This window comes from Vigna unguiculata, chromosome 2, assembly GCF_037176805.1.
Source record: "Vigna unguiculata cultivar grain cowpea cultivar isolate G323 ecotype 2 chromosome 2, ASM3717680v1, whole genome shotgun sequence".
In the NCBI taxonomy this organism is placed as follows: domain Eukaryota; kingdom Viridiplantae; phylum Streptophyta; class Magnoliopsida; order Fabales; family Fabaceae; genus Vigna; species Vigna unguiculata.
This window is the reverse complement of record NC_140793.1, coordinates 24,112,056-24,124,567: the sequence shown is the minus strand read 5'-3', so window position 1 is coordinate 24,124,567 and position 12,512 is coordinate 24,112,056. Positions and strand designations below refer to the sequence as shown.

Below are 12,512 nucleotides of genomic sequence, written 5' to 3'. Positions count from 1 at the left end.
TTTTTGGGTTTGAAAAGTTTGCTTGAAAAATGGATAAAGGAAAGTAGGGACTAAGGAAGATACTGTGTTATGGCAGTGCCACGCTTGAGAAATTCAACGTTATCGAGACACGTGCAAAGGGTCATTTTCGTCATTGACGCGTCTTATGCCTTGTCGCTAAACGACCGTTTCGTTTGCTCCGTTGTTACCTAATCTTTTTTATTGTGTCGTTATTTTCACAGTTACTGTCTTTGACGGAAATATCAGATAAATGTGACTTTGAAGAATCAAGTAACTCAATTTTTTATTCCTTACAATTTATTTATAAATAAAAGAGTGTAAAAACATTACTTTAATACATAATTTATTTTCAAGTGTTATTTGATTTCTTTAAAATAGATAAAACTACAGATAAAAAACCGTAATAAATATGCCCCGTCAAAAGTTAATTAATTGCCAATAAGTTTATTTTTTTCTTTTCAAAATAGTCAATATCAAAATTAGTAAATTTAATCATACAATATGATGTTTATATTGAATGATAGTATAAGAAAATTAATGAAACTCTTTTTAAAAAAAAATATATTGTTTGGTATTAATTTGTTATTATATAAATTAAAAGATGTCATGATAAAATATGTGAATTTTTTTAATATAAATAATTAAATAGGAAAATAATCAATAAAGATGAATGAAATATTAAAAAATAATCAATTTTTACCTTTTTAGTATAGTTAATATTTCAATGTGGTTAAGTTTTAAGATCAAAAGAAAGTTTAAATTTTCTTCTAATCTTCGAGATTTATTTTAAGAATAAACATGTGATTGACGAAACTTTAAACTTTAAAGGGACAATACTTTAATAACAATACTTAAATTAACTTGTTTTAATTATATATTAAAATTTATATTTTAAATCACAAAATTATTTATTACCTTATTTTACAACAATATAAAAAATAACAATGAAAATAAACTATTAATGTTATAAAAGTGATTACACATATGGCTATTATGAGTACCTTTTAATAATCACACGTAAGTTTTTTTCTTTTTTCATGCAAATGTCTACTATATATGGTTTCTTTAACAATTTTTTCATTTAAATTATAAATTATACATCGAACATGAAAAACAATAATACATATATTTTTATTTAAATAGATATATAAATACAGACATCACATTAAACTTCGTAACTATTTATGTTAACATTATACATAAATAAAATAATTAAGTTTTAAATATTTAAAAACATGAGAAATATAATTACATTAGAATCAAAGAAGATGAATAGATATATATATTTTTAATTAAGAATATTTGAAGAAAGTTTAAATATATTATGATATGTTGTTTTCCTAAATAATAATGAAATACGTATTTGAAGAGTAATTGAAATTTAGGCGACGTAAGATAAAGATTGAGGTAAGAAGAATAATTTGTGTCTCCAAAGACAATAAATGAATGATGTTGAGAATGTTGATGATGTCCATATCCATAATAGTATTCCAACTGTCTCTCATGTTGTTTTGTGGTATATTTCATATCAAATATCTAAGATCTCATGTGCCATATATTTCTCTAAAATTTGTTTGGTAACAAGAAAACAAAGTGAATCATAGTTGAAAGGAAGATGTGAAACTTGTTTGGAAAACCTAAAATAAAATTAATCATATGATTTGTATTATAGTGTAAAGTATTTGTTTAAGAGGTTTGAGTGTGAGGAGTTGTCATCAAATTTATTAATTTCTCATGAATAAGAAAATGCAAAGTATTTGTTTTATTACAAAAAAGATTAATAAGTATATATATGTTTTTTTTAGCGTGTAATTTTTTTTTTCTCGTCTCAACTAAAGAGAATAAAAGAGATTCCATTAAAAAATAGCATGCGGCAGCTTTGGTAACACGCACGAGGTTTTAATGAAAAAAAAGGTTAAAATAACTTTTGTTTTAATTTTCGTCAAATCAAATAAGTTATAATTTTATTTTTGTGTTTAAAGAGATTTTAATTTTCATCAATTTTGTTCAATCAAGTTCTTTTTTACTAATACAGTTTAAATCATTAACGGTCATGAATCGTGACCGTCACGTGTCACTTCGTGATTTTTTTAATTTTTTTTAATTTTTTTAATTTGTAATTTTTTGTTTTAATTTTTTAAATGTCCACGTGCCAATCTAGTCGTGTGTCACGTGTCAGAGTCAATGTTTTATATTCAATTTGGTTTTTATATTTGTTATTTTTATTTAATTTAGTCCCAATTTTGGTTAAAATTGACCAATTTTGTTCCTGTCAAAGATGAGACCAAATTTAATTTTTATATAAAAATTATACAATGTGAATTTTAATATATTATATAAAACTATTTATTTAAAAATGTAAATTTTAATATACAAATTAAATTTGATTTCAATTTAGAGACGAACAAAATTTGTTCATGTTAATAAAAATTGGGACTAAATTGAACAAAAATCACGAATATATGGACCAATTTGAATATAAAACATTGACTATGACACGTGACACGCTGCTGGATTGACACACGGACATTTAAAAAAAATTAAAAAAATCATGAAGTAACACGTGACAATCATTGTTCATAGTCATTAATGATTTAAACAATGTTAGCAAAAAATGACTTAATTGAACAACAAAATTGACGAAAATTATGACCTACTTGAGCATAAAAAAAAATTGGGACTGATTGGATAAAACTTGACAAAAATTAGGACCAAAAAAGTATTTTAACAAAAAAAAAATTGAATACAAAAATAAAAGTGTTATAAATTATAAAAGTTCCTTCTTTATTTTATTAATTAGAATGTTATCCTTTAAATATTTAGCTACACACATAATTTCTAAATTATAATCTCTAAATTGTAAAGATAATCTAACCATAGTTGTACTTTCAAACTATATTTTTGAGATGAAAGTAAAGTAAACATATTCTTGATTTAGATAAGTAATTAATTTTCTATTAAGGGACTTTATTCATGTTTCTGTTCTTTAGGTGTTTTGTAAAAAAACAAAAAAGTTATCGGTGTAGAGTTAATGTTAACCTCTAGTAGATGAGATGGGTGATTAGATATGTGACAAATGTGGTTATTATTAAATTAACATGTCTATTTTGCACAAAAAATTGTTTAAATAATGTAAAGTGTACAAAAGACTATTGGTTAGTTTAAAAAAATTTACCAATATTATCGATAGTTTTAAGAGATTTAATCATAGGATAAGTGTTAAATTGTTAGATGTATTATTAGTTGTTAATCAAAAATGTTTTTTGAACCAATATTGCTCAAGTGATGGACTATTATTGAAGCGACTCCTAAATAATAAATCATACTTACATGTACCATTATTATCGATGGACCACCGACGGTCAAAAATTTGTTGATAAATTTTTTGTCAATAAATTTTTTTGACAAAAATTTTGTTCCGTCAGTAATTACCAACAAAAATTCTATCGATAAAACTTGTAGGTAATTATTGATGGAAAATTATGTTGGTAAAAATTCGTCGATAATTATTGACCAAAAAATTCGTCAGATATTATTGATAAAAAAACTCGTCGGCAATTACAAAAAAATTCGTCGATAAATAGCATGTGCCAGTTCATATTCTTTCTTCTCCTTCTATCTTCTTTTTCCTTTTAGGGTTTATCTTTCATTTTGTTTTATTCTAGAATCTCATCCACTCCATCTCAATAAATGCATCGTTGTCACCGCCATTGTCGTCGTCGCTGTCGTCGGTCCCTCCTCTTCCTTCTCCTTCCCTGATTTTCGTACTCTTTTTTCTTCCTTCTTTTATCTTTCTCCTTAACCACCCCTATTATATATTATTGACAGATTTTATCGACGAACGGTTCCGTTAATAATTGAAATCTATATTTGCAACATATTTTACTAGCAGATTTTTTCATTGATAAATGAAATTTGTATTACTGATAGATTTTTCTGTCGGTAATTAAAATATGAAAATCCGTCAATAAAATCGATCGGTCATTTAAATTCATCTATAAAAATACATCAATCGATAAAATTTTATCAGTAATTCCAATATTTTTTGTAGTGACTTTAAAAATAGGACTTTGACTAGGAAACCATTTTTAATGTATTTTTTGGGTATTAAGCTTGTCGATGCAGTACTCACAAATGCAAACACCTTAAAATTACCGAGGACACTTGGGATGTGGTCTAATTGAAGATGGTGTGATTTTCTTTATGTTTTTTATAAATATACTCAAGTTCTTTTACTTATTTATTTTTCTTACATTAACTCAATAAGCGTTGACTTTTTTCAGATTGACAAAATAATTTTTTTTTCGTTAATTTACAATATATTAATTAATGCATATTGATGAGTGAAGGTGAAATAGGGAAAATAGGGTTCATGAATGAAGGTGAAAGCTAGATGGGGTTGTTAATGCATGTTCGGTGGTCTTGGAGAATAAAGATAGGTGATTTTGGAAAGAAATCAGGTGGTGGATTCAGGTGTGTGAGGAAAAAAAAAAGGAAAATGCAGGACACGTTATATTAATGGCCACACTGTTCATTATATCGTTAATTATTTAAATAATGTTATAAAAAATATTAAATTAAATAAAATTAATAAATATTAGAATTTAATTAAAAAATTATATTAAAAATAAATTACAAAAACTCAACAAAAATAAGATAAGTCTATTATTTCTTTTAACAATTGTTTGGATAAGTTTAAAATGCGTTTAGCCAACTCCATATTTTATAATTAATTTAGTGTCACATTTGAGTAAGGTTAAGTGACTCTAGCAATGTCCCCTTAATGCCTAATAGTATTACGGACACTAATAGTAAACATTCTTGTAATGTTTTGAATTAATTAAAAATTAAAACATATCACAAAATTGTTTCTTAAAATTTATTTAATGATTTGTTTATATTTTACTTAAAAGTATTTATACTTGTTATTACAGTTGTCAACCATAAGATTATATAATTTGTTTACAAACGTAGGAGAGATAAGATTAAGAACATACTAACAATCACACATAAATAATTAAAAAAAAAATTCATAGTATGCCTTTTTATTTAATAAATTTTCGTTATAAAATGTTTAACCATGCATATTTCTATAAATTTTATTTAAATATTTTAACACTTTTATAATAACAAAAAATAACTGAATGAGTCATAAAATACTAATTTAATTTAGTTTACATTTTATATCAAACTTAAACTAAAAAAACGAAGTCACATTAAATATATTTAATGAAAGTTCGAACTAAATACATGACAATGGTGATAGAATAGTAGTTGATGGGTAGTTAGATCCAAAGGATGATAAAGTCAAACTTTTATTTGTTTTCTTTGGAAAACTCGTAGCAGTTTCAATAGTTGAAATTAAAAATAATTAGGCACCCACCCCCCAACCCAAGTTCAAAAAAGGTTGCTTCTAAATTCAACCATAGCATTAAAAAATCTAACTTCATTGTCTCTTTATTCCGATACCTTCATTAATTTTGGTAACTGCTTTCGTTGTACCCATTTGTTTATCAGAACATTTTTTTTTATTCAAGAATTAGTTCAACTTTAAACTGATCAATTTTGTTTTGTCATAATGGCTGGGCCAATAACAGTGTATATTAGTTAATATCATTTGGCTCTGAAGATAACAATGTGATGTATCAACTAATTCTTCCATGGAGTCTGTAAGACACGTGCATTTGTTAAGTTTTTTGAAGCCTTAACAACAAAAATGAGATCATGGGTGCATGGGAGGTGGGACAATCCGCCGGCGGATTTTTAATCAAAATTTTGGGACGTCAAAATATTAAATGAATTACTCTTTTGATTCATTTTTTATTTAAAAATATTAAATTGATCATTTATTTTTTTAGTCTTTATTTGGTTTTCATTTTATAATAAATGATATAATTTGATCATTTCGTTAAATTTCTTAAAGCGGAGTAATGATTTTTCATCTAAATTAATATTAAGATTATGTCAATAATATCAACAAAGCAAATTATCTTTAATTTTGATGAGAAAAACCTTAATCTAATTCAAGAAATTTAACGAAAAAGAACCAAATTACATAATTTTTTCAAAATTCATGACCAAATTCAAATTAAAATAATTGGAAGACTAACTTAAAACTTTTGAACGAAAATACGAAAAAAAGAATAATCTCAAAAATTTTATATAAACTAATAAAAACATTGTATCTTTTTTATGATAATAAAAAATAATAAAATAATAAAATAATAATAATAATAATTATTATTATTATAAAATTAAACACAAATATTTTTATAATTTTACTATAATTAATTTTCATCAATGATTAAGTTTAAAAAAATAGTCAAATCTAGAAAATATTAAATTGAACAAATAATTACTTAAAAATAATATTAATAAAATAATTATTTTTATTTTAAAAAATATTTAAAAGGTAAAATTAAAAAGTAAATGTGTATAAAAAAAGAGTTCCTTTAAATATAGACATAAATATATATAAAAAATTTAAAATATCAAATTATATTAAAAATATTAAATTAATATGAAATGATATACATAATTATTATCTTATTATAAATGTGATATTTTTTATTTAATATGAAATGATATTATAATTTATATAAACAATAAGTGAGTTTGTATTATTTAAAATGAAAACATATTCGATAAGACTATTGATATAGTCTTTTAGGGAGTCATGGCCCCCATTTTTTTATACATTTATATATTTAGTATATATTTTTTGATATATTTTTAAAAAATTTAATATTTTTAATATATTTTATATATTTGATATTTTAATAAATTTATATATATATATATATATATATATATATATATACGAAAAATGTTTTTTTGTTGTCCATATTTATTTTTTAATTTTACTTTTTAAATATTTTTTAAATAAAAATAGTTATTTTATTAGTATTATCTTTTAAATGATTATTTGTTTAATTTAACTATTTTTTATTTGATTATTGTTTTAAATTTAATCACTATAAATAAGAATTAATTATAGTAAAATTATTAAAATTATTTATATTTTATTTTATAATTATAATAATAACATAATTATAATTTTTATTAGTATAAAAGAAGTAAATACATTATTTATTTTTACTAGTTTATATAAGAATTTTGAAATTACTCTTTTGATTTATGTTTTTGTTCAAAAATATTAAGTTGGTCTTTCAGAATTTCTAATCTCAGTTTGGTCCCGTTTTTTTTTAAATGATGCATTTTTGTCCTTTTTTCGTTAATTTCTTGAATCGGTTCAATATTTTTTCATAAAAAATGATATTGTGAATAAAAATGGTTTGTTTTGTTGGTGTAATTGACATAATTCTCATGTCAATTTTGATGAAAAAGTTTTGCTCCGCTTTAAAAATTTTAACGAAAACGATCAAATTGCATCAATTTTTAAAACATCGGGACCAAATTGAGACTAAAAAATCCTAGATGACCAACTTGACATTTTTGAAATAAAACATGGATAAAAAAAAATAATTTAACCAAAATTTTGGCATCCCAAAATATTGGTCGAAGATTGGCTAATGACCTACAACCAAGAAGTTATCATTATCATTATAATTATGTTAAGTGTGTTTTTAGTCCCTGAACTTTGACTAAAAGTTAGAATTCGTTCTTGTCTGAAATTTCGATATATTTTGGTTTCTAAATTTTAAAAGTGAATGAATATAGTACTTTTAGTGCAATAACTCTTTTTTTTAGGTGTCAAATGCATTTTCAAGCAGCCAGGAAGGTGTCAAACGGTGTAAATAACTTCAATACTAACATGAAACGCATTTGGCACATAAAAAAAATTAACGTAATTGGATTAAAAGAATTATATTCATTTATTTTTAAAATTTAGAGATCAAAATAGAATTAAGTTTCTTACATGAATGAATTTCAATTTTAGATAAAAATTTAAGAAATAAAACCATACTTAACCCCACCTCACAATTGATTGATCTAGGGTGGTGACAATCATTTATTATTCAACACATTTTTAGCGAAAGATAAAGTCACTTGTTATTATTTTATATTAATCACAAAACATTACACTTCTTGACCTATGGAAACTTAAGTAAACTTACATAACATTTATAATCAAGTTATTTGTAACAGACAAATTAAATGTCAATTGAGAAAACATACACTTTTTTTATAGCTCTAGACCAAACAAATTTAATAAAAATCTATTAAAAAATTATCCAAATTTATGAAAAATTTGAAACCTAATTAAAACTTTAATAAGAATAATATGTAATCTGATAAGGAATCTCTCTCTTCCCATAAGTTACTAAAACGTGAAAACATTGATGAAGCTTGCGAGCCCAATTTGTTTGCTAAAAAAAAATGTGAAGCCCACAATTCTTATTGTTGAACCTCAAAGCAATGAATAAACATGATGAAAGAAATTCACGATGGTATAATCATGGCAAAGAAGGAAGCAATACAATTTCTTGTTCACATTTTTTGCAGAGAAAAATATGAGGAATCTCTTCGTCGTTTGGAATTCTAACACATCGAGTGTGTTGCAAAATTTCACAAATATCACACGACACCATTCTTTCACCATCATCTTCAATGGTTCCACAACTACAATCCACTGCACCACTATTTGGATCACGTTCACACATTTGCTCAATCATATTTTCTCTCATGTTGCTGTCACGACCTTCAACCACAATCTTTTCACCCACTTTGGTCACTCCAAAAACCATTTCAGTTCCATCGTTCACACTCAAATTCTGAACTGATTCCACCACAAAACTCTTCAACCCCCAATAAATCTCTCTAAACCTTCTTTCAACCTCCACCTTCAACTCATTCACAGTAGAATTTCTTTTCAGTATGACACATTCATAGGGTGGCATAAAGGCCTTGTTTAGGTACACATCACCATCACCATCATTCCTCACCAAAATTGTGCAGTAAAGGTTGAGTTTTTCTTCTGAACCTACTTCAACTTGGAGAGAAAAATCTTCCCAGTAATCTCTTATAAAATACTTGGTGTCAAGAATTATCCTTGCTGCTAATGGTATAGCTGAGAGAAATTCTGACCCCATGATAGGTTTAGGGTCTATGAGAATATACTTGTACAGAAAAAGCATGTCTTTCATCACTTGAGTTCTTGTGATCTTGTACTTGTCCTTCACTTTGTTACTCATTACCACACTTTCATTACAAGGGTAAACCTTAGAAATGTCTTCCAAGCAATACTCCAACACTTTGGTCACAGGGTTCAAGCTTCTACGAACGAGGTAGTTTCCGACAACATGGTTTCCCAAGGACTTCAACACAAAATCTAACAGACCCGTGTCTCCAATGTATGCACGAGCAGCATCTCTAACCTCTTGCCGTGAAACCCATCTGAACTCAGTTTTTTTCAAGGCCTCAACAATGACCCTTGTTGCCATCTCAATCCTTTTCGGTGACCAACGACAATTGGTCTCGACCAATGCAGTTGTGCTGTAAGAGGCAATGCAGGTTTCTGGAGGAAGACGTGATTTGAGGTCTAACATGTAAGAGAAGAGGTCACCGAGGGTAACTAGGGTCTGATCTGAAAGTGTTTGATATTTTGAGAAGATGAGTGGAATGGCGTGGTTGGAATTGGTGATGTGGTGTGTGATCAAGTACAGTGGCATGCTTCTTATTGCTTCTATGGCTTTCTGGTACATGGATTGAGTTACACCATAGCTTCCTCTGCCGAATTTGTAACCCCATCGACTGAACCATGATTCACTGTATGCTATTCCATTCACAAGTCTCAGTTCCATTCCTTTCTTCTGTGAAATGTCATTCAAACTCACCTTCCTAAACATGTATACATCCATTAGTTTTGAACTTTCTTTCATTGCTACACAAATAGTTATGAGATCTTTGTATGTCACCTTTTTAGAACACAATATGTTAGAACAAACTTATCTGTAAACTGTGCATTACATCATATTAGTAATGGAATAGAATAACTGTTTGATATAATGTCTTTTACATTCATCTTAACTTTTTAGCATGCCAATGCATGGAGAGACAATAAATATAAAGGATGATAAAATACACGAATGAAATTATGGAATCCGGTTTCAAAATAGTATTGAAGATGCTTCTTTACTTTCCCTTTTATCTAATTAATCTATGTTGTTGTGAAAAGACAAGTTACAAAATGTGAAAGTTATGAAAAGAAAAATCAATAGGCTTGATTTATTAAAATCTACACTTAGAAGAAGATATCATCTCATAATGAAATGGAATTGGAGAAATGTTAGTAACATGGTATTCAAATTATTATTTTTTTTTTTACTTTTGACTAATTTTTGTTGGAATCACAAATTTCTATGGGTGATTCTAATAATGACTCTCATTTTTGGTTTTATAATTTTTAATATTTATAACTAACCATAGTGTTTTTGTCGTAAAAAAATATTAAAAAGTGAGCTCTTGATACTCTTGGTAAAATTCTCTATTACAAGGAAAAATAGATGTGAATTAACATTATAGAAGACAATAGAGAGAAGAAAAAAAATAGAATAAAAAGTAGGGACAAGAATAATCATATCAGTAAATAAATTAAATTATGAATACAAACCTTTCACATTTTACAATTATGTAAATTTAGATTTTTCTTAAGAGTTTTTCTATAACCATATGTTGTTTACGTGCGGAATTCTCAACTTTTTTGTTATTAATGTCAAATTTAAGATGTTATTTAAGAAAATCAAATTCATATTACTACAACTAATAACTTTGTCTGAGAATTTTCTAAAATTCTATCAGTAAAAATTACGAAAAACATGGTACCAATTTCAATGTTTTTTATCAATTAAAATCTATTTAATTTACGAATAAAAATTTGAAAAAGTATGCTAGTAACTTTTTACCTTATCAGTCACCTTAAGCAAATACTACAAATCAGTTGAATCTTTGTACGCAAAGAGTGCCAAAAGAAAAAAAAGATAACTTTATCTGTGAAACTCATAACTTTGTAAACAATTTTAGTGTTGTGTGGATAAAACTTTGAATAGATATTTACAAAAGGATAAAAAACGAAAATTTATTGATAAATAAAAATGAATTGACCTTGCTTGCAATCCCTTGCACAAACGGTTCCAAAAGTCCATGATCTGGTTTCCAGCCAAATTAGAACCCATTTCCAATCCATTGACACATAGCAAATGGCCGAATCCATTAGAGTGAAAAACACCATGCATCATATGACCCTGTAATTCAATTAACTTTGACTTACCATTGTTAACTGTAGCACTTCCCTCACAGCACCCTTCACAGTTCCTGCAGCTACCAAGTGCCTCCTTTGAGGGTAACACAAAGTGATACTTCTTGTTGCAGATCAAATGGTTTCCCCAGCCTGTGCTATATCCAAATTTAACCAACATCATTCATCAAAATCAATAAACATCTTGTTTTATTATTCGTAAAAAGATTAAATATGTTTTTACTTTCTAAATTTTCACTTTGAATTTGTTTGTTTCAAACTTTTTACTTAAAAAATGGGATATAATTTTTTAATCTAACTGATTTGAATTTTTTTATCATGTCAAATACATTTCACGTTAGCATTTGTACTACAAGAAAATTTTTAAACAATAATTAATTTTAGTGACAAAAAATAATTAGTCACTATAATGTGACTAATTTAGATACCAATATTTTTTAGTTTATAAATTGGTATCCAATTAGTCACTATAATAACTAATTATTTTTAGTTATTAAAATTAGTCATTATTTAATAATTTTCTTGTAGTGTTAATTTGTTCACGTTGTTTGTCATATTCCAAACTTCGATCTAAAACACTGATTAACAAGTTTAAAACAATTAATATAATTTAGTTAAAAAGACATTATTTTCAAAATTTAAAGATAAAAATATATCAAAGTTCGAAATATAGAAGATTTTCAATTTGTTTAGAACTGAAAACATATTTAATGTGTCATAAAATAACATTTTTTAGTTTTGACAAAGATGGTTGTAGCATAATATATATTCTTCTATGAATTAGAGTTCCAAGCCAAGGATGAACATTACCAACGTATTGACAATGCTTGCAATGACGATTGAGCAGTGCTTGTGTTGGCTCTTCAATCACAAACAGCAAGATATGCAAAGGAGGGTGATGATGAACTTCAAGTTGAAAAGACCACATTGGCATGCTTAAATGAGTCTCCAAATTTGCATATTCAAGCAATGAATTCACATTCTCACGAAATGGCCCACCAAACATAACAGGATAACCAGGTTCAGCAAAGTTCTTGAACCTGAAAACCCTCCCACACCTCTTCCTTTTGTTGTTCCCATTCACGTCAACATTCAACATGGCCTTCGATTTTGTGAAGCCAAAACAAACAATGTGTTGTTTGGAAGTTCAAGCATGTTGAAACCATAAAAAGTGTTATATATATGGTTCTTGTTTCACTCACACTCACACACATGGTGCCTTGAAATAAAATTGGACATGGTGACAAAGGAGTTGCACTGACTTGTGTACCTTCTATTTGCATGACTTGTTTCA

The 12,512-nt window shown here is 26.4% G+C and overlaps 1 protein-coding gene across 1 annotated transcript; it reads right to left on the bottom strand.

Annotated features, from left to right (window-relative positions):
• Positions 1-8,417: 8,417 nt before the first annotated feature.
• Positions 8,418-12,317, bottom strand: MS1 (RING/FYVE/PHD zinc finger superfamily protein). The gene is made up of 3 exons (XM_028057548.1): positions 12,029-12,317; positions 11,065-11,350; positions 8,418-9,801 (listed from the first exon to the last, which is right to left on the bottom strand). The coding sequence occupies exons 1-3, from the start codon at positions 12,315-12,317 to the stop codon at positions 8,418-8,420; spliced, it is 1,959 nt and encodes a 652-aa protein (XP_027913349.1).
• Between the last annotated feature and the right edge of the window lie 195 nt (positions 12,318-12,512).

Excerpts from the sequence above, each read along its gene's own strand:
- MS1 (XM_028057548.1), bottom strand. The coding sequence starts at position 12,317 with ATGTTGAATGTTGACGTGAATGGGAACAACAAAAGGAAGAGGTGTGGG. Across the intron at positions 11,351-12,028 it reads CAAGCATTGTCAATACGTTG|GCTGGGGAAACCATTTGATC; the intron begins GTAATGTTCATC and ends GATATAGCACAG. Across the intron at positions 9,802-11,064 it reads TGCAAGGGATTGCAAGCAAG|GAAGGTGAGTTTGAATGACA; the intron begins GTCAATTCATTT and ends ATACATGTTTAG.